This window comes from Peromyscus eremicus, chromosome 7 (genome assembly GCF_949786415.1).
Source record: "Peromyscus eremicus chromosome 7, PerEre_H2_v1, whole genome shotgun sequence".
In the NCBI taxonomy this organism is placed as follows: Eukaryota; Metazoa; Chordata; class Mammalia; order Rodentia; family Cricetidae; genus Peromyscus; species Peromyscus eremicus.
In genome coordinates, this window is record NC_081422.1 from 30,627,945 (window position 1) to 30,650,829 (window position 22,885).

Sequence of the window (22,885 nt, forward strand, 5' to 3'; positions counted from 1 at the left end):
GGTGACCACCTGAGAAGGGAAATCCAGGCCAACACAAGGCCATTTCCTGGGCCTAGGTCGACCTCTCTGCATCTGCTGCAGACTTTCAAGTCCTGGCCACATCCTTCCATTCTCTCCAAGTCTGTCTCTGTCTCTCTGTCTGTCTCTCTGTCTGCATCTCTCTCTCTCTCTCTCTCACTTGCTCTAGCTCTCTGTGTGTCTGTCTGCCTGTCTTTCTGTCTCTATCTCTCTCTATGTGTGTGTGTCTGTCTCTGTCTCTGTCTCTCTCTCTGTCTCTCTCTCTGTCTCTCTCTGTCTCTCTCTCTCTCTCTCCCCTTCCTCCCTCTCCCCATTTCTCCTGTGGTCTTCACTGTTCTGGGCTCTTTCTCTCCAATGCCCTGTCATTTTCGATGTCCTGGGCCTCCCTGGCTTTCCTGCTTTCAGGCTAGCATCTTTGTCTGGGTATGTGTCTGTCTGCACAGCTCCCTCTCACTCTTTATCTCTCTTCCGCCCCCACCTCTAGGTTTCTCCTCTCCTTACCCTTCTGCAGTCCTCAGTGGGCATGTCTGTGTGCCTTTCTGTGTCTCTCCCTGTCTCCCTCCCCCTTCCTCCCGGCTGCATCTGTCTCTGTATCTCTGGGTTTGCTGTCTCTCCCTGTGGTCCTCAAGTCTGTCCTCATGTTGTATGCTTTACCTCCCCCAGTTTGCCATGCCCACCCAAACCCTTCCCCGTGGTCTCTCTGTGGGCTCCCCAGCTCCTGGTTTCTGTCTCCTCCACCTCAGACCGTTTAGCACTTCAGAGCATGGCTTCTTATCACGTCAGATGGGCCCCAGCTCAGGCTGCTGCGGGCCTGGGGACACCAGTCCGGATTCAGCAGAGATGACAGCACTGATGAAAGGGTGTAAATGTCATTTTCAAGTTACCAGAGGCCCCACAACCTTTACATGGAGATAATAAACAGACATTTCACAGACAGAAAGCGTGGACTGCGGGCCGAGTGCCCCTTCCCACCACTCTCCTCACGGGAACGGAAGGTGAAGCCAGGCTGCCCGTGTCTGGGGCCTGGGAAGCCGGTGCACCAGAGATGGATGTCCATTTCAGTTCAGACCTTGAGTCACAGAGGGACCTGCACCCTGCACCCAGGGCTACCTGAAGCAGCCACTTCAAGGGAGCCAAGGAGCCTCCTGCTGAGGCCTCCCTCACTCTCCGGGGATCCGTCACCATGGTCCCTGGGCAGTAGGAACCCTGGCTTTGCCCTCCATGTCTTCCTGCCCTATTCCTTCCCCAGTCTGTATGTGAATCTCTTCTCCCTGCAGACCCCCCACTTGTCAACTTGTCGGTAGAACCACAGCCGGTATTGGAGGACAACATCGTCACGTTCCACTGCTCTGCAAAGGCCAACCCAGCTGTCACCCAGTACAGGTGAGCATCACTGCCAGGAAGACAGCTTGGTCTAAGGCTCCTCCACCCCCATTCCTGTCACGTGGGGTGTCACACATGGCCACAGGATGTACTTCACAGCAGGTGTCCAAATAGACTTCTCCCTCTCCCCATGCCAGCCCCACCTGCTAGCCAAGCAGACCCTCTCTTTCCTTCAAGCTCACATGCACTCCCTCTGCCAGGGAACCGGGGATGCCCCTCCTGTTTCAATGGCTTGTTTATTCTATATTTCTGAAATGACGGAGCAAGGCTCAGACAAATGTTGAAACCACTAGCAGAATGGGAAAGTCGGTGTACTTAGCCCTGTACAGCTGGCCAGAGCCCAAGGGGCCCCCGGAATCCTGCGGAGCCTCCGCTCCAGCCTGCGTCCTCATCCACAGCACTGATAAAGGCATCACTGGTTTTCACATGCTTGTCTCCGCCTTCTGACCGAGTTTCTCAGAGGCAAGAACTGCAATTTAGTCACTTATGGCTCTCAGCATGCAGTGCATCGCGTGGCATAAACCAGGCATTCCTTACATGCATCTGACTGATCAAATAAACCTTCGGAGCTGCTCCTCTGGGCAGCTTCCTGCCTGGGCATATCACCACACAGCATTCCAGAAACTAAGTGACCTCAGAGGTATCCAAGCACAGGTGTGGGACGCTCATCGCTTTCGATGTTTTGTAGAACTTCCCATGACCCTCCCTTCCCACCAGCCCAGGCTTGATGGTAGAGCCCAGGACATCACCTCCACTATGGATATGAGCTATTAAGCAGCAGCTTCTGCAAATGGCATGAATGCTAATGGTCCCAGGCAAGGAAGGCAATGACTAGAGATGTGGAGGGGAGGGAAGGCATGAGGCATGAGCCCGAGCGGTCCCAGCAGGTGGAAGAAAGGGCAATGGGCCACAGAAGAAGTCATGGCAGGCTCAGGGTGGACACAGTGAACTGCTCTGGCTCCCTGTAGAGTGGATAATAGAGCGGCAGTGGGGCCAGAAATCAGGAAGGCCTGTAGCCTCCCTATCCATCCCTCCCGAGTTAACCCTTGCCGCACTGGAAGCCAGAAGATCAGACAGCCTCTCTCTGATTCCCACCACGAAGGCAAGGAGCCTCCCACTCCCAGGAATCCTGTGATCCAGTCAGTTCCAGAGGCTGGTCAGGCCTGGATCTGGCACTGTCCAGAAGTGATAGAAGATGCAGAAGGAATGAAAAAGTCTCTGGACTTCTAATGACACCTGCCATCTCTGTGCTTCTCTCCTGTCGGCCCCCAGCTCTCAGCTCAAGGTCCCTAGACAGGTATACTGTACCCAGGAGACACTTCAAATGCCAGCTCCCTTCTCATCCATAAGCATCCCCCCACCAGACAGGCAGACAACCTGTCCATTGACCATCACAGCAATCCCCCAAATGCCTATGGGGCCCTAGAGACTGGAACACTCAACTCCCTGTTTCCATGTCATTGGCAGACTCCCTGTTACCTGAAGATCTAGGGATCTGTTGAGCAAGCATGGCAGCATCCCCCAGATAGTCAGTAGCCTCCACTCAAAAGCCCAAAGCCCTCTACCTGCCTTCTGACCTCAGTAGGATACCCAGCTTCTAGAGCTGACTCCCAGGACCACCTATCTCAAAGACAGAGAACAGCAAGGATAAGGAGAAAGTGTGAGCCTACACAGGAAATACATGTGATCAAATGTGAACACCTAGCAAATCTAGGTGACGAAAAGATGGCGGCTAGTGGGAGTTACTAAAACTTTTCTTTCGATTTGAAATTTGAGTTTCTTCAAGCTAACAAATTAACACATGAACACGGAGAGAACATGCAATTTCCCTGGACCATTGGTTCCTACAGGACTCCCTCCCTTCCTATCCTACCCTGAAGCATTTGAATCCCATGTGAACTCCTGGTGTAAAAAGAGGGATACCAGTCGTTGGACTCCCTGCAGATGGCCACTGCTCTTATTTGCTACCAATTCTTGGGACCTTCTGATTAACGGGTGGTTCTAAAACCATAGCAGTACCAGCTTGGGCTTGCTCTAGGACTGAAAAGGCCTGGGGAGCCCTCCTGGCCCCCCAGGAAGTGGTTGGAAAGCTGGGGTGGGCTGGCCTGGGCTGTTACAGTGAGGAGAGGTTTGAGGCTCCTGTCTACCCCCTTCCCTCCACCAAGGTCCTGCCAGCAGCCCACTTTAATTTCCCACGTAGCACTAGCACCCAGGAGGAAATGCCTTAAGCAAATCTATAACGTAAGTTCATTGATATTTTTTCCCAAATGGCATTGACAAGATTATAGGGATCTTCACTTCTTCTATTAGTTCATCTTGGTTGCTTCCTCCTTGGTCCACCTAAAAGGCTGTAATCTCTGAAATTAGACGTGCACCCTCTCTCAACCCTAACCTGAGATGGACCTGACTGGGCATGGCAGCTGCCTTCTTCACTGCCGGCGAGGACCAGGGCGTGGATTAGAGGACCAGGCTTAAGCACAACAAGAGGTGTTCTGGGCTTCATCCTCTGAAAGTCTCTGACAGATATGGGATAAAAGACCACAATCCTCCCAGATAAAACGTACAGGGCTGTTTGACACACCAACCTGCCGCTGCGACATGTTGGGTCTCTTGATTCTGTGATATAAATAATTAATCCTCTTACATTTGTTCAGACCAAATTAGACATTGATTGAAAAGGCTTATGCTAAAGCGGTCTAAGGAGGGCCTGGGAAAGACGGCGAAGATGCCGTGGTGGGGAATGTGAGGGTAAGAAGGAAGCTGCTCTTCGGTTCTGGAACCCTGTGGCCCAATAGTGGACTGAGATAGTCTCAGCCTGAGTGCTCCTGGAAGGGCCTTCAGAGAGCTGTTTGATATGTGAAGCGAGTAAGTGAGGGGAAGAAAGACTGGACAGTCAAGATGTGAGCAGAGGGCTCTTGTCCCCTTCCCAAAAAGCCCTGGGTTCCGCCTTCTGAAATCCAGTCCTATAGACAACTCCCTCCTTCTCCCACGACCCTGAAACAGGAGAGTCAGAGCATCCTTCCTGCCTTCCCTCCTTTGAGCTGGCTCAGATTTTTTCTAAGGTGGAAAACTTACCATGGCCAGCCATATCCTAATTCTCCTTCTCTTTGGTTCCTTTGGGTGAAAAGAAATGCCCACTGGCCTGGAAGGTGCAACCACAGACCCTGGACTACTGAGTTACAGGCCTGCCAGGCCCCAGGAGTTCCAACAATCAGATCCTGGGGAGTATGACCTTCCCTAAGCTCCTCAGTGAGGGTCCCAGAAAGAGAGTGAAAAAGGTTCCATCTTCTCCAGGGTCCCCCAGAGAAAAACAGCCCGCCCGTCTATACCAGTGCCCCTGGGCACAGACACAGGCCCAGCCCCTGCTACATGCTATAAGTATCAAGTGCAAGGAAAGCTTACCTGGGCCTCTCCCCACCCTCCTCTCAGCTATCAGCTCCTCACCAGGCTCCCCACCACGTATAAGCCCTCCCTCCGACAGGTCGGAAGGAGTAGAGGCTGGACACTGATCCCCAGCTGTGTGTCTGGAACGGAATTAATCCACCTCAGGCAGGGGCCGTGCCTGACTATTAAGTCTGGTCATTAAATTAAAGTTAGGAATTGAAACGACTCATGAATAACTCATAATGGTTTGCTGGGAAGCTCCTTAAGCTCTCGGGGAGCTATGGTTCGCTCTGTTGTTAAACTATAATTGTTATTATTAATTGTGTTCCTAATAGTTACTCGATATTAATTCGAGATAACAATTACATGGCGTCGGTCTAGGTGTTCCTTGGAATGTAGAGAAGTGGCCGTCTCTCTAGGGGCTAGACAGGACACACTGAGTGAAGAGCTAGTGGAGAGAGGGAGGAGACAGAGTCGGGTCACCAAGGGCCAGGAGCAGAGGAAGGAAGGGCAGAGAAGCAGCAGTGCAGCCAGAGGTCTCTCCAGCTCTGGAAACACCTCAAGACAGGCTGCAGATCCCTGGGAGCCTGGCTGGAAATTCCGTGTTTTCAAAGAGTGAATGTTGTATACAATCCGTTTAAGCCAAGGAGCTGTAAATGCTTTTCCTTTAGAGATCTGTAATCTACATGTACACAAGCACACACACATATACCTTCATACTCACACATGCAAACCCTCATAGGCATGTACACATACACACATGCACATACACCTGCACACGTGCAAACCCTCACATACACAAACTCATACACGTAGACATACACACATGCACTCATATTTGCACACATGCATACCCTCACATGCACATGTATACACATATGTAAATGTTCATACTTTCACACATTTGCTCACCCACACTCATGTACAGATGTGTGTACGCATGCACATACACCTACACACATGTAAATCCCTTATATGAACACACAAGTACATATCCACATTTATATTCATGCAATTCCTCCATGTACACAAGCACACAAGTACATACTCACAAGTGCACACAGGCAAACCTTCATGTACACACATAGATGTGCATTCTCACACTTACAGATGCACACACATGCACACATGTATACATATTTAAATTTGCTCACATACAAACCCCCTCATGTACACATATACACACATGTACTTGCACATACTCACTTGCACACAAGCAAACCCTCATGTACACATAATATACATATAGGCATCCATGCAGGTACTCATACTTGCACACCACACATGAAAACCCTCATGAGCATATGTGCGTACATCACGTGTGCTTTTGCACATGCACACACACTCACATACACCTTTGTGCACATGGCGGTCACCTGGTGGCTGCTCTGATACAGTGATCACTAGCCCAGGACTGAGACCAAGCCTGAAGCCTGAGGCTTTTGGGTCTCTTCCTTTCAATATGGTACTGATCAGCTAGCTCATGAGAGAAACTTTCTACCCACTGGTCCCCACCCGACCAGGGCTAATGGGTCTGTGGCCTCAGAGGAACAAAGCCAGGGGTGGAGGGCAGAGTTAGTTGATAGTAGAATCAAGTGTCGACCCTAGAAGGAAGGCTGAAAAGGTTTACAAGAAGACGGAGACATGTGAGAGATCTGTGCGGGGCAGGAGATAGGTCAGAGGCAAGTGAGAGCATAATGTAGGGGTTCAGTAACCCCATCCTACATCTTCTTGCCTGGAAACCAAACATGTGTGTGTAGGGAGATGCGCACACGCGTGTGTGTAATGTACATGCGTGTATAGGGCATACATCATTAGCTCTCACCTCTGATGTCATGCACTCAGCCTCCCCACTTTTCCTACATGGTCCAGGACAGGGCTCAGGATAGAGCTCAAAGCAGTATGGCCAGGCTGTCTGGTGACTGAGAGTTGGATTAGCGAATGACCTGGATACCATGGAGTGGTCAACCAGGTAACTGTCACCTCCAGAGTGCCTTACTTGTCAAGTGACTTACTTGACTGCATGGTGACCATGGCTCAAAGCCGATCACCTGCATGACCGTGTGGTGGGTACAACACCATCCCCTCCTTATACTCTTGAAGGATGGGTATGTCTAACTTCCCAAAAGATTCCCCCCATAGACCTCTGGCCTCCATTGCAGGTGGGCCAAACGAGGTCACATCATCAAAGAGGCATCTGGGGAGCTGTACAGGACCACTGTGGACTACACATACTTCTCAGAGCCTGTGTCCTGTGAAGTGACCAATGCCTTGGGCAGCACCAACCTCAGCCGCACAGTGGATGTCTACTGTGAGTGTGGGGACTCGGGAAACCCTGGGGAGCGGGCAGTGGGTGGTGTCTGTCTGAGACTGTGGCTAGATTCATCACCCACCATCTAGTGTGCCACATTTTGGGCTTACAGCATCCCCTAGTACCATTCCCACTTAGATCTTTGACTGCCTGAATGAGGCAGTACCAGCCCAGAGTGCAGTGGCCAGTTCCCATGGACTGGGTGGGCCGACCAGCAGGAATCAAGAGCAAGCATGACTGTTCTAGAGCCCTTGTATCCCAGTCACCCCCCAAGGGCTCTACCTCCTAAAGCGTCCACACTAAGGGTTTCAACATATAATTCTGAGGGGGACACGAACACACAGTCCATAAGTAGATCTTATTCCTACTACCAAAATGAGGGATGTGGACACTCCGCTGCACAGAGTGAGTAAGTGGCAGGGTGACTCATGACTTTACTGAGGCCGGACAATGATCAAATCCATCACTTGTACACACACACACTGCACTGTCCCACTGAGGGGACTCATAGACAAGCCCCCTTTTCTCGCCAGTGGCCCAACAGATGAGGCCAACCTAGTCTGAGGACTAGCTAACTGGATACATACACACTTGTGACCCAAGTACTCAAAAGGCTAAAGCAGGAAGACTGCCTTGAGTTTGAGGCCAGGCAGGGCTACATAGTGAGTTCAAAGCCAGCCTGGGATACATATCATAGCCATACACGTAATCAGCTCGCAGACTGCCCATTAGTTTTAAAAGCGCTTTCACAAACTTGGCATTGCCCAGCTCTTCCGTCCCACAAAGATTCAGCAGATTTGTTTTCTTATCTGTGACATCTTGAAACTCATCTCTATCTCCCAATTCCAGAAATCGGGCTTTGTCCCCTCAAAAAAAAAGTGCCCTAAGGCCTTCCTGGGCAGCTCTCTGAATACCCCAGCCACTGCATGGAGCAAGGCTTGCTCTATAGGCCAGCATGTTGGAATAGGACAGAGAAGGGCTCGCATATACTTAGCAGAGGTGTCAAAAATGGGACTAGAAGCTAGTCTACTTCTAGAAGGCTAAGAAGGGGTTCTGGGGTGTCTGGATAGAAGACACCCTGAGAGCACCTGGTGGAAGACACCCTAGAAGGGCTCCAGTTGGGCCACATCATTTCATGTCACGGTTCCAATGCCCAAGATTTCCGAAGCAGGAGATTCCCTTAACTGTCTGAAACCAGCCAGATCAAGGACAAAAGAAGGGGCTGCGAGGTAAATCAAGGCAGAAATTGGCCTAAGTTCATTCATCCTGTGGCTGGTACTGCCTACTCTGTGGACCTGAGAAAAACTGAGCCTGGAGAGAAGAGGTCTCATCCTCACTTCCGGAGTCCTGCTCCCGTACCTCAGGGAGTGGGCTGAAGTGGACTGAGGTGGCTAACCCAGCGCCTCCCTTCTTCCAGTTGGGGTGGGTGAAAAGAAGAAGAGAACAAGAAGGCTCCCCAGAGCTCCCCCCCACCCCTGAGCCCATCTCCTTTTTCCTCCCCATCACAGTTGGTCCCCGGATGACCTCAGAGCCCCAGTCGCTGCTGGTAGATCTGGGCTCAGACGCTGTCTTCAGCTGCGCATGGATCGGCAACCCATCTCTGACCATCGTGTGGATGAAACGGGGTTCTGGTGTGGTGAGTCTTCAGACCAGGCTCCAGGGTCCTACGGCAGAAACTGGGGGATAGATAGCGGAGCAAGCAGGAGGCTTTGGGGGGAGTCAATCTCTGTAATAAGCCAAAGGGGTCCCAGAAAGAGGAACGGGAACTCGGGGACCTACCTGTACCCATATCACTCTGAACACACTCTGCCCACGGGCGGTTTGCCCTGGCACTAGGAAGACTTCTAAACTCTTCCTAGACAAACTCACCCTTAGTCTTAGCACGATGTTTTGGGGACAGGCAGAAGGAACCAACCTTTGGGTAGCCGATTATGTTCTCACGGTTACAGCGCTGTTCAGATGGATGAGCCTCTGAGATAGTAACTGACCTATACCATGCAGGTATTCGGTGCTGGAGCAAGAGTAGCTAGTGTCCAAGACTACATTCTTACCTCCAGCTGTCTCCCAAAGGGATAGTAAGAATGACTCTGAAAACCTGGATTCAAGGACCCTCCACATTCAGTTGTGGGATCGTTTTACCCATGGGCAGTTGGGAGGTGGCAGGAAGGTAGCGTCCCTCTTTCCGTATGAAGAAGCCGTGGGTCCTCGGTTAGGGAGTCTTACACTTCTTCCACCATGCACTATCCCCACAGGCCTGCATCTGGAAGGGGGTCCCCATGTGTGTGGGGGCGGGGGAGTCTCCTCTAAGCCTAAAGGGCACCACTGTCACCTTAGTGTTTACAGAGATGCTGGCCGCTGTGTCAGCCATTGACCCCAGGCGGAGAAAGCCTTCCTTATCACTCTTTGTGTCTGATCCTCCTCCCTCCTCCTAGGTCCTGAGCAACGAGAAGACTCTGACCCTCAAATCTGTCCGCCAGGAGGACGCTGGGAAGTACGTGTGCCGGGCTGTGGTGCCCCGGGTAGGAGCTGGGGAGAGAGAGGTGACCTTGACTGTCAATGGTAAGGTTCGCACGCAGACACCATGATGGGAGGCGGATGGGAAGAAGGGGAAGGACCCCAGAACTAGGCATTGTCCCCAATGGGTGATCACTGACTCTAGGCATTGTTGACCCTAACATAGCGTTCCATCTGTCTGTGGAGGTAAAGGCAAGCTGGTAAGTTTGTGGACACCCTCCTCCTTTCCAATACCTTCAAAAGGATCTCAGTTGAGAAGTGATTAGGTGCTGAAATTTTATCCTGGCCAAAAAAAAAAAAAAAGGTCAGAGGTTACAGGCCTTTGTGTGAGGCTTTAGGGTCTTGACCTGAAAGCAGAGTTTGAGCCACGTTCTGGAAATGAGCCCAACTGACTTTGTCTCAACCTAGGAAGCCACCCATGAAAAATCATCTATTCTCCCCCTTTGCTAGAAAACCAAGCCCAGCCCTGATGCCTCCTCAGCACCCCTCCACTGTCCCCATTACCCAGCTCCTGCCCCGAAGTTCCTCTTCTCCTCTCCTGCAGAGAGAGGCGACTGCTGCAGAGGAATGGCCAGTCTGCTCAATCTAACCAGACCCCAGGGCATTCACACATCACCTATCCCAGGCAGAACCCAGACTCCCCAGCCCTCCTGCCTTGCCTGTGTGTCCCCAGGATGCCACCAATAAATTGGCACTGCAGGGCTAAAAATAACAGCATCTGATCGCGCCTCAGTATATCCATGGCAACACAGGCTGCAGCCTTTTCCTGCCGCACCGCACAGGCGTCTGACACTCCACTCAGCGCGCCAGGCCACAGTGAATTCAGCAGCCCGTCCCACTGCCCGCTCTGGGGAGGGCGCTGAGGAGCCAAGCTGCCATGCCTATTGTCAGCTGTGACCCGGAGGCTAGGAACCCTCAGATACACGCATGCCCACCAGAGTCCCCAAACCTGGAGCTGGTAACTGAGCATCTTTATGTCTGGGAGGAAAGGGTGTGTAAGGTGGGGCTGGCATTTTTATTGTTGCTCTAAGACATCCAGGCGTTTCCTAATGGGAACTTAAAAAGGCTTTGGGGGCAAAGAACTCTCCCTTTGCTTCTAGGGAACACACACACCTTAGGGGGACCCACATTCCAGTCTAGGCCCTGGCATCCAGCCAACGATTACCCTGTCCTTTTTTTCCTCTCGGCCTGCACACCTTTCCTGGGTTGCTGGGAGGAGAAGAGCTGAAGGAATCGGCAGGAGGAGGGGAACTGCCCAGGTTTATCTTCTGCTAGTCACACTGAGACTGGGGCCTGGATGAAATGACCCAAGGGGAGGACCTGCCAGCCTCCACCAGGGATGGCACTGTCTGTCCTCCCTGCAATTGGAGAACAGGTGGGGAGGTGGGGTGAGGCTGCTAGACAGGGACCTGGGGGTCTAGAATGCACATTCCAGCTCTGCCAACCCCTCCTGTGGGTGACAGCCAGTCCAGTGGCCTTCGGGAAATGAACTGGCACCGCTATCACCTGAGTTGGCTCAAAGTGGGTACCCAGAGGAAGGGGAAGATGGCTGCCAATGGCCAATTGGCTCTCTGGGCCTGGTTTCCTTTATCCTGGTTTTTTGTTTTCTTTTAAGAAGCCCATAAACGCATATGTATTTGTTGACAGCTTTTAGAACCCTGTGAAGCCCTTTGGGGATTCCTAGTTCCTGGGAAATGAAAGGCAAAGATTTTATGGTATCATCACTCCTCAGCCCAGCTGCAAAGCAAAAGCATTACCCAGGGTCCTCAGAATGTAGGGCCGCTGTGGCTTGGGGCCAAAGGCTTCTTGGAGCTGAGGAACTCTGAGGAAGAAAGCAAGATTCAGCTCATCTTTAAAGCCTTCTGAGGGCAAAGCTCTTACCTTGCAGTCACCCATATCCTGTGCACCAGACAGAGCTATTTCCATTCTAAACTCAGAAGCCATCTCTCCCAATACCTTTTCCCCCCTTGGCTGAGAACTACTCATAGAAATGCAAATCTGTTTTAATTAAGGTGGTTAATAAACAGCAATTATGTTTGCAGCAATTTTTGTTTTGTTCTCGGCATAATTTTGCCTGTTCTCCAGATCTCTTGCTCCTAGCCATCTTTCCTCTGTTCTGTGGTCTAAATCCCAACCATCACCCCAGGGACTGGGAACATGTGGCAAGGTTTTCATCCCCACCCTCAACCCCACCCTCATCTCTCAACTGCCCAGCCCAGGAAGTTACCTGTAGATAAGGGGTATTTAACTGGAAGTGTCAGGAGACAGGCTTCACTCCAGATGGCCATTTCTTGGCTGCCCAACATGATAAATGAGACTGGCCCTCAGAAGCTGACCTCTCTCTCTCTCTCTCTCTCTCTCTCTCTCTCTCTCTCTCTCACTCTCTCACTCACTCACTCACTCACTTACTCAGAGACTGTCTCTCTCTGTCTGTCTGTCTGTCTGTCTCTGTCTGTCTCTCTGTCTCTCTCTGTCTCTCTGTCTCTCTGTCTGTCTCTCTCTGTCTCTCTGTCTCTCTGTCTGTCTCTCTCTGTCTCTCTGTCTCTCTCTGTCTCTGTATCTCTGTCTCTCTCTGTCCCTCTCTCTCTCTGTCACACACACACACACACACACACACACACACACACACACACACCCCGAGTGGGATAATACTGGGTCAGGTTTGCAGCTGTGGTTTCACCTGGCCTGATGGGTGTGTATGTGGAGACAAAGAAGACATAAACTACAGGATCTTCTGAGACCTATATAGGATTAAGACTATGAGCTCAGATAGTACACTTCCCCATTTACAGGGTAATTCCCGCCCTTGGTGAAGGAACAGCATGCTTTTCTTCCCTTCTTGACCCAGCAGAGACACCCTGTTTGTTAGGCAAGTGTGCCCTCTGCTGGACAACTGAGAAATGGATTGAAGCCCAGCAATGGGGAAGGCTGGATGGCATCCTTCTGCTCTTCCTTGCAATTTTCTCTCATACTGCCTTGACTCCCTTTCCAAGCTCACCATCTCCTTTGCAAAGAATTCCCCATCTGCAGATAGAATTATTCTCTCTCCTCTGAAGCCAGTCAGTACTTTATCTGCACCGCTCCCGTGGTATGAACACTCGCCACCTTTTATTAGTTATTTATACCTTCTGGGGATTCTGACTTGGAAGCATTCGATCATGATCCCTGGAAAGGATTATAACTGAACGCCTACTTTATCTTCAGGTCCCCTACCTCACACTCTGTCTGGCACGTACAGGCCTTCTGTTAACATCTGCTGGAGGCTTGGGTTGGTGACCACACTTCTGAACCCACCAAAGTGGGTGCCAGCTGGGCCTTTGCTTTTCCTGCTTCCCTGACATGATGTCACCTTCCCAACAGGACCCCCCATCATCTCCAGCACACAGACCCAGCATGCCCTCCATGGAGAGAAGGGCCAGATCAAGTGCTTCATCCGGAGCACGCCGCCGCCTGACCGAATCGTGAGTGCTCCAGGGAGGGATGGTGGTGAGGGCACCAGCAGTGCACCTACTCCTGGGATCCAGGGGGCACTTCTGCCAAAGCCTGGGCAGCCTGTAAACTGGTGCCAGAACTGAAGCCTCCCTTTCCTCTGTAGGTGGAAATGATACCTATCTGTGTCTTGAGAATACACCTGAAGACGAAATAGGGGGAGGCAGCCTCCTGTCTCAGAACAGGCAAGCTTGGGGGTGTTCATGCCTTCAAGTGCCAGCATTAATGACTCAGATTGAATTAGGTATCCTGAGTGCAGGGAGCAAGTGGAAACAGTAGAGGGAAGGGCAGCCCGTTTCTTTTCTTTCCTGGCCTCAAAGCCAGTGTGCTAAAATTGTAAACTGGGTGCAGTTTATGGCCATTCATCCCTACATCTCCCAGAGTCATCTTCTTCAGGCTCTTTTGCTCCTAATGCCCAGGGATACTCTGTGCCTTCCAGATCCAAACGTTCCCTCTAAAATGACCACTGTGTTATCTTTTCTTCCTCCAACCTCTTCACCTCTAAGGCAGACCACACACCCTCCATCATCTGCATGATGGGGTTTGTGTTGTAGAAAGACTTAAATTGTTTGATGTCTTATCATTGTGTGGGTAGGACACGGAGGTGGAGTAAATGCCCTAGTGCATGAATGGAGACCAGAGGCCAACGTTGTGGAGTCAGTTCTCTCCTTCCACATTTGTGTAGGTTTTGGAGATCCAACTCAGGTCATCAGGCTCATGTGGCAAGCCTTACCCACTAAGCCATCTTCTCAAACAGAGGATTTTGCACCCCCAATCAATCTGAATCTGGTAGCTGCTCCAGTATGAAAACAAAGAAAAGAGCATTTTTAGCACTTCTGAGGGAAAGTGTTGTTTTAGTAATCCTCTGCCCCATGATGGTGTCTTAGTTCCTTTATATCACTGCAACAAAACACCAAGACCAAGGTAACTTACAAAAGAAAGCTTTAATTGGGCTTACAGTTCAGATAGTTAGAGTCCACGATGGCAGAGCAAGGGCATAGTGGTGGGAACAGCTGAGAGCTCACATCTTGATATGCACATAGGAGGCAGCCAGCACACTGGGAAGGACACTGGTCTTTTTGAAACCTCAAATCCAGCCCCCTGGGTGACCCACCTCCTCCACCAAAGCCTCACTTTCTAATCCTTCCCAAACAGTTCCACCAATGTGGACCAAGTATTCAAACATATGAGCCTATGGGGGCCCTTCTCATCCAAACTACCACAGATGGTCTTGCTAGAAGACTGCCCAGAGGCCAGCTCCACAGAGCGACAGGGCTGGAAGGCTCTGGCTCAGATGGGCACTACTCTAATAAGAGCCTATGTGTGCCAGAGATGCTGCCTAGTAAACTAAGACATTGTTAAAGGATTATTGCTGTTAAATGTTGTCTCAGGCATCTGGTTCATTTGCTGTCTGAAAGAGCCACATAAAATTGCAAATAATTGCACATAGTAACTATTACCTATGTCTCCCCATCCACTCTTTAGTTTTTTTAATTATAAATATAACACATGGCCATTGTAAAACATCCCCTTCAATCACCCTTGAGCATTGTTATGCCATCTTTTTCTTTGTGGCTATTTATTTCTAGGCTAGTGGTTCTCACTAGGTCCCCTAGCGGCATCTGGCGGTGTCTGGAGACCTTTGTGGTTGCCACAGTGGTGAGGGGTGCTAGCCTGAGTGAGCAGAACCACAAAGAGCCCCACACCAGGAAGGATCTGGTCCAGAGCAAGGGAAGCCAGGCTCTCACCTGGGCCTTCTGACAGTGAACATGGAGTAGCGTTGTGTATATGGTTAACATGATAAAGTTCATGCAAAGGCATCCCTGTAAATAAAGAGATGGAGCTGATGGAGCACAGAGTTCTAAACCTGTAGAAAGGGTGAGATGGTCCAGACTCGTAACCTCAACAGTGGTAGGTGAAAACAGGGGGGTAAGCAGTTCAAGGTCATCCTGTTACAACGAGAGGTGGAGAGCAGTCTGGTAATAACCTGCCTTAAAGCATCTGTAAAGTCACTGTGGACCATCTCTCCAAGGCTCAGCGCTCGGGAGTACTGGCAGGGAAGCCCAGACAGGTGGCCATGTGAAGGGCTACGCTGCTGTGCAAAGGGTCACTCTTTGCCTAGTGAATGTTTCCAGTGCAGAGCCACATAGGGTACCCTTCAGGAAAGGAAATATCCTCGGAGGTGTCCCCAATCTGTGTGGGTGTGCATGTACATGGTCAGTAGGTGTATACATGCATTATAGGTGTGTGATGTGCTACATGCTGTGATGCATGTGTGCATGTGGTATGTGTGATGAACATGTGTAATGGTATGTGTTTATGTTGGGATGTTTGTGTTTGCATTAATATATGTTCTTGGTATGCGTGATATGGTATGACTACACAATGTGTTGTGGTATGTTTATGTGTATATGCTTGGTGGAGTTCAGTGTCTGATGTGGGACTGTGTGTCATGATGTGTGCATACGTACATGTATTTGCAGTATATATATGTGCAGTATGTGGTTGGTGATATATGTATAAAACATATGGATGTTAGTATATGTGGTATGTGATATAGTATGATGAGCATATGTGGTGTGGCATGTGTTTATATGGTGTGATGTATATTTATGTATACTGTGGTACATACACATATGTACATTGTGATGTGATATGGTATATGAGTCCCTCTGAATACGTGGCTTGTGTCATGTGCACATGTACAAAAGTGTTTGTGGTGTGTGTGCTTATGTGCATACATGCGTGTGATATGTTGCACATGTGTATTTTTTCATAGCATGTGGTATAGTGTGTATACATACTGTGTTTGCCCATGTTGATATGTGTGTATTGAGTATATGTGTTTTACAATGTGCATGTGTGGGTGTGTTTGTAGTGTGAGGTATGTGCATGCACACTTATCAGTGTGGACACATACTGGTCATATGTTTGATGTGGTGTCTATGTACCTGTATGATAATGTGCTCGTGTGGGTTGTTTATATTTGTGACGTGTGTTTAGGTTGGTGATGTGTGGCAGTGACTATAAACATAAGCCTAGCTATGTCAGCATCTTGGAGGGGTGACACCATGGTCCTGGGACGGACTCTCCTAACCCTGCACAATCCGGCAGGCCTGGTCCTGGAAGGAGAATGTGCTGGAATCAGGGACCTCAGGGCGCTACACAGTGGAGACAGTGAGCACCGAGGAGGGTGTCATCTCCACGCTGACCATTAGCAACATTGTGCGTGCTGACTTCCAGACCATCTACAACTGCACAGCCTGGAACAGCTTCGGCTCTGACACAGAGATCATCCGACTCAAGGAACAAGGTGAGAACTCCAGGGTGCCCGGGGGACCAGGGAAATGCAGGCCAGATCCAGGGATGAGGCATAGTGCTCTTCCTAAGTGCCACACAGTCTCACATAGCTACCTTCTCCAGCAAGGGGCATTGGCCCCAGCAAGGGAACAAAAACTACTCTGAGTGGTGGCCTCTGAGGCTGTTCAGGAAAGGGTGACCTCAGAGTGAGCTGGGTTCATAGCGGTGATAAACACCCAATGGCTTCCACAGACCCTGGCTCCCACACATTCTGCCCAAGGATGGACCAAAGCTGAAGCTGAAGGGCAGAAGCTGCCTGTGTGAGGGGGCGGGGGCTGGGCTCAGAGCACTTGCAACCTCCAGGAGACACCTGGAGCTCTGTACCCTAGAGGAGACCCTGGCCAATTCTGGAGCACAGTGCAGCTGGATTTTGAGAGAGGGGAGGAAAGAAGTAAGCTCACCTCACTATATGACCCATCGCTATGACCCATCACTATGACCCCCATATGCCCATTGCTTAGCTCCTGATCTTAGCTAAGAACTTGGTCTATTGCTGGGCATGGTGGTGTGTGCCTGGGCTCTCAGTTACGTGGTACGCTGAGGTAGCAGGATCCCTTAAGCCCACACATTCAAGACCAGCCTGGCCAACACAGCAAGCTCTCATCTCAGAACAAACCCTAGAACTCCAGTCTCCATTTAACGTTCTCTAGCTCAGACTACCAAATGGAGAGTCCCAGAAAGATGAGAGCCGGGCCAGAGAAGTTCGCTCAGCACATAGCAGCAGCACGTTAGGTCCCGAAATGGGCTACAGATCTTCTGTCTGCCATCACGTGCCCAGCCATGGGGTTCAGGGGTGGTGTTCAGCAGGCTTGGGATTCCTGCTCAAAGGTTGGAAGCCCAGTTAGTGGTCCCAGTCAGACCCCTCAAGCCTAAGTCAGTCAGTCATGAGGTGGCCATGATCGCACCCACAGATCAAATGTCTCAGTGTCTCCAAACACCTCTTCCTAATAGGTGCTGCTTTGCATAACGCTTTGCATATAATTTGCATAATACCATCCACACATCATCCAAACCTCCCTGGTCCCCTGTTGCCTACCCTCTTTGTCTTCCCCTTGATGCCCTTACCCCTGTGCCCTCCTTTAATAGTCTCACCCACCCCCAAAACCTCCCCTCCAGGTTTGGCTTTTCTCTGACCCTATCCCTGTTCCGGAGGGCCAAGTCAGGCTGAATGAACTCAAGTTCAGTTGGGGGAATCTGGATTTATGAATCAGTCCTAGAGACTTGACAGAGGAGGGAATTCCCCCCCCCCATCACCCCTCCAGATGACCAATTCCCTGTCCTACCCCACCCTGGCCAGCCAGGCCCTGGCTGTGGACGCTTGCTTTATTTCCAAACAGGTTCGGAAATGAAGTCGGGAGCCGGGCTGGAAGCAGGTACGGAAGGAGCCGATGAGAACTGCCCGGGGATGGAGGGAGGGGCTCTTGGCTAGTAGGGGAGGGGCTCAAAAGGGGGCAGGGAGGCTGCTAAGTTCTCTGTCCTCCCCAGGTCAAGGGCTTAGTGAAGTCAGAGCAGTGGGAGAAGGGACCCCAGACACCTGCCTGATGCCAGGGCTCCTTCCTCCCCAGGACACAGCTCCTGCTCCTCTCCCACCCCCCACCCCCCCCCACCCCCCCACCCCGTCCTCAGAAGCCCTGGTTCCCACCCCTGCCCTGGCCTCCCTCTGCTTCCAGGCCCTCCCTGACTCTGCTCCTCACATCATCACCAGCTCCACATTGCTCCCTGGGGGCCTGGGACCTGTTTCATCCATGCTTGCTGGCTCCCCACCTCCCTGCTCCCTGTATCCTCCATGGAAGCATCATCTCATCATCAAGCCAAGACTGCTGGACACTGCCCCTTCAGGGCTCCCATAGCAAAGTGGTCATCAAGCTCCATGGGTTGATTTGCTCCATCTCGACAACCGTTCCCCTCGGTACCCCCAGGCAGGACACCAGAGAACAGCAGGATGTGGTGAATCCTACTCCGCAGGGCGGGCCTAAGGCCTGAGGGTCCCCTGTCTCAGTTCTCTGCCCACACTGGTTGTCTGGCCATGTCACTCCTTTAATTAGCTACATGTGGAGCCCACATCTCCCATTCCCTGGACACACATGCCCTTCTCAGGGCACCAATCTAGGTCACAACCATCCCACAGAGGCCTCTGTGGCCCATCCAGAGGCAGCATGTAATTATATGCCACCTAAGTCTTTGGACTCTCTAGACGTCCAGGTCCTGTGGAGGCACTGACTCTCTCTATCTCTATTCCATACTCCTTCCTCCTTCAGTGCCTAAGACTCCCTCATGCCCAGTCCCCTTCCTTAGATGGAAAGAACCAAGCAAGGGAACCTCTCCCCAGTCCCTCTCAAAGGAATGCTCTGTCCAGAAAGAAGTAGCCTTAAAAGATGACCTAAGTCCAACTTCAAGAGGCCAGGAAAGGAGGAGACCTACTGGGACCTGGTGAGGGATGCCACCTGGAGGCACAGATCCCTTCTCCTTTGCCACTGCCAACCCAGGATGCACTCACTCCCTGTTGTTAACAGCTCAAGAAAATGGACACAAATCAGCAGTGACCATCATTCTGCTGCCTCAGCTCTCTGAGTCATGGATGAAACGTTGAAAACCTGGGGGTTTTAAGAGCGGATGTATGGGTTCTGAGCTGAGATAACTAGCCCTGAGTTCTCCCTAGTAAACCTACTAGGAACCTCAGGAGTGCGAGATCCAACACAAAACAAAGAAAGGCAAACCACAGAACCAATGACATTTCACCAGGAACGTCTGCTTGTGAAAGCCAGCTTGACTGAGATCACATCCTTTTTTTTTTTCCTTCAGTCCTGATTTCTGAGCCCAACCCCAATACCTCCCCTTTCAATCCTTGGGGTTTGCCATTCTTACCTCCTCTTGGTCACCTCCTGTCACCTCTGTAGTAGTCTTGGCCACTAATAGGTAGGAAACCTATTAGTGGCCAAGACTACTGCATGTGTGAACCCCAGGGTGGTGAGATACCAGGTCTGTCTAATAGGTGCCCCCCCACCCCCAATTCACAGCAGCAGCTTGGGGACCAGAATTTCAGTGTTTCCTTCTCTTTGGGTAAACTGGGGTCAGGGAAGCAGAGTACTCACTTAGTATGCATGAAACCCTGAGTTTCATTCCCAAAACAGCAAGAGAAGTAAAGAACAATGATGCTCTAACCACAGCTTCTGAACAAACACCTCGCCTTCTGCGGGTCATCCAAGCTGCACTGATGAATGTGGGTGGGGAAGGAGCTCAGGCATTCAGAGGAATTCCCTCTCAGTGGAGGCTTTTGTCTGCTGCTGTCCTCCCTACACACAAAGCAACTGGGACAAATCCTTGATGAGAGCTGAGCCCCTGGCTCTGCTCCAAGACCTCTCCCCACGTTCTTTCACCTAAAGCCTGTAACACCCTCTGAAGTCCCACCATTGCTGCTCCGTGTGACAGATGAGAGACACCGAGTAAGGTGCTTGGAAGGTGTGATGGAGCAGGTGGGCACAATGAGCAAGCAGCCGGGGCAGTCTGGAGCACGTGACCTTTGGAGGATACCATGGGACACAGAGAACAGAGCAGGATGGGCTTGGGAGTAGTATGAGGAGACCTGGATTCATACACAGTAGCAACACATGTCCTTGAACAAGTCACTTGACTTCTCTGGACTTCAGTGTTTACCAAAAGAGAGGCTTGGGCTCATTATTACCCAATTTCACTCTACCTCCGAATTTCCTAGAGCTGGTCGACTACCCAGGGCCTAAAATCATATGCTCAGGGTTCGTTCGCATCCATAAAAGGGCAGAGCTTTTTGGAAAAAGTCTTCCTCTCCCACATCATCACCTACCATTCTTGCCTGTTCGGCAAGAGCCAGAGACAGGCAGGGGAAAGAGCAAAGTGAGGAACTCTGGAGCCTTTGGGGCTAGAACAGGTGGTGGTTGTGGGAGGGCTGGCCTTGAAAAAGGAGTTGGGTGTGAAGGTCAAGAAAAAAGAAAGAAAGGATCTTTCTCCTGAGCACTATGGCAGCAAAGACGCTGATCGGACTCCCTGATCCCAACACTTGGACATGTGGGTCATGGGTCCTGATTCCCAGCAGGCCGGAAGGGGAAGTTGCTTCAGAGCGAGTTGGTTGTCTGTACGTACCCTCCTGGAACCACAGAAAAGGAAGTAATGAACTGAATAAACAAGGGCAGGGACCATCACCATTTTTTTTTCAAAGAAAAGCCATGGACTTATGACTCACCAGTCACTGCATGCATAACAGATCCCTTCCTTAATGCTAAAGAGAGCTAAATTAGCCTAGCCTCGCCCTGCATCTCCAGTTTCACCCACCCACCCCAGCCCTCCACTGTCTCTTCTAGCATCTGCCCTTCCCCTGGCTCCTCTCTACTCTCTACCTACTCTGTGTCCTCTATCGAGTCTCAACATTCCTATGCAGAGCTGACCCTTGTTGGACTGTCTGTGCCTGCCCAGGCCCGACCAAGGCATTCCCAAGAAGGGCCCACATGGCAGTGGTCTGGCCCCAGCTTGGCAGGGGCTGCACCTGGGGGACTGGGTAGGATCCTAGCAGGACAGTAGGTTTCTTTGTCCCTCATCAGCCTTGTCTGTTTCTTTCCCACAGAGTCTGTGCCAATGGCCGTCATCATCGGGGTGGCCGTAGGAGCTGGTGTGGCCTTCCTCGTCCTAATGGCAACCATTGTGGCCTTCTGCTGTGCCCGTTCCCAGAGAAGTACGGGAGGGAGACCCGGGATCTCAGGGAGGGGGACAGAGAAAAAGGCCAGGCTTAGACTGCCCAGGAGAGCAAGTAAGCAGGAGTACAATGAACAGGGGTCATAACAGTGTTGTGAGCTCCCGGGGCAGGGATGGGTATGATGTGCTGTTATGCACCTGGAGGGTGTCTGACAGCAAGTGGGAACTCCACTGAGGCTGAACCAAGCTCAACTGGCCTCCATCTAGCAGGACAGGCCAGTAGTGCTTTGGGTTGGGCACATAGCACTCTTATTTGGGGTGGAGAGAAAAATCTCAGCGGGAATGGGGTGGTTTGACCCTCCTTGCTCTGCAGACTGAAATTTTAACCTAAAAAGCAAGTCACCCACACAGGGCACAAAAGCATGTGGAGAGTTGCTCCAGACACACCTTTAAAGATCTTTCATCATTAGCAATACAGTGCTAGTGTCAAGACACTCTTAAAGAACTGTCTGAACACAGGGCTTCCGCACTGGGCTCAGCCCTGGAGTTACGTGTGATTGGCAGGTGTAAGGGAAAGGTAGGATGGCTGAGCTGAGCTGAAGATAGGAGAGGTGTGATCTTCTACTCTGTGACCCTGGGCAAGTCACACACATTTAAGGCCTCAGTTTCCCCATTTGTGATATTAGATGGTTGGATGGCATGACTTTTATGACTCCCACCAACTCTGAGCTTCTAGGATCAGAATGCACTGAGTCACCAGAACAAGTTACAGTCACCTGGCGTCCTTTCCTGTTAGAAGGAAGTCACTGCTTCCTCTCTCATCTTCTCCACTCCCGGCTAGCAACCTCACCCAACAACCTCACCCAACAAGATGGCCTTGCAACCTCCCTCACTTCCTCCCCATGGAAATGATAGGAGAGCATATTCCAGTAAGACTTACCAAACAGGCTGCTCCTGTAGTTCAGGGAAGCTAGACCTCTGTGTGCTCCGGATTGGACAGGAGACCTTATGGCCGTTTTATCGTTAAGACTTGTGGTCCTAGAAATGGAGAGCTCAAATCCAGGTGGCAAATTCAGGACAGAGAAGACTTTTTTTTTTTTTTCCGGTTTTTCGAGGCAGGGTTTCTCTGTGTAGTTTTGCGCCTTTTCTGGAACTCACTTGGTAGCCCAGGCTGGCCTCGAACTCACAGAGATCCGCCTGGCTCTGCCTCCCGAGTGCTGGGATTAAAGGCATGCGCCACCACCGCCCGGCTGAGAAGACTTCTTGAAGGGAGTGGGGACTCAGGATGACAGGGCCTAGGTAGGTGAGGTGAAGGGCTGATGAGGACAACCTCACCAACCACAGGAGATGCTGAAGTACCTATACCAAGGAGCTAGGCAGTCAGCATGGCTAGCCTTTAAGGCCCATCCAGCCAAAAGTAGATCTCTACAGTGGCTCTATGGGTGCAGAACCCTCAAAACTTCAAATTCAGAGTCTGAGGGGAGGGTAAATCCTAAAGTGGGGTGGGGGAAGGGGGGCAGCAGGGGGCCGTGGGGAAGTTGATGTCTCTCGCCTGAGGACTAGAACTGAATTTTTTGTCTGTGCTTTCCTATCTTATGTCCAGATCTCAAAGGTGTCGTGTCAGCCAAAAATGATATCCGAGTGGAGATTGTACACAAGGAGCCAGCTTCTGGCCGGGAGGCTGAAGATCACACCACCATCAAGCAGCTGATGGTAAGAATGCCGTCTGTGCCCCACTCCATTCTGAGAACAGAAACTCTTTGA

At 51.1% G+C, this 22,885-nt stretch overlaps 1 protein-coding gene across 1 annotated transcript in view; it reads left to right on the forward strand.

Annotated features, from left to right (window-relative positions):
- Kirrel3 (kirre like nephrin family adhesion molecule 3) overlaps window positions 1–22,885 on the forward strand; it is a 124,907-nt gene extending 102,022 nt beyond the window's left edge. Inside the window, exons 6-13 of the mRNA XM_059266741.1 lie at window positions 1,296–1,401; window positions 6,948–7,096; window positions 8,605–8,732; window positions 9,529–9,655; window positions 12,971–13,071; window positions 16,214–16,412; window positions 21,054–21,161; window positions 22,725–22,885. Coding sequence (XP_059122724.1) covers window positions 1,296–1,401; window positions 6,948–7,096; window positions 8,605–8,732; window positions 9,529–9,655; window positions 12,971–13,071; window positions 16,214–16,412; window positions 21,054–21,161; window positions 22,725–22,885 — 1,079 coding nt within the window. The remainder of the gene's footprint in view (window positions 1–1,295; window positions 1,402–6,947; window positions 7,097–8,604; window positions 8,733–9,528; window positions 9,656–12,970; window positions 13,072–16,213; window positions 16,413–21,053; window positions 21,162–22,724) is intronic.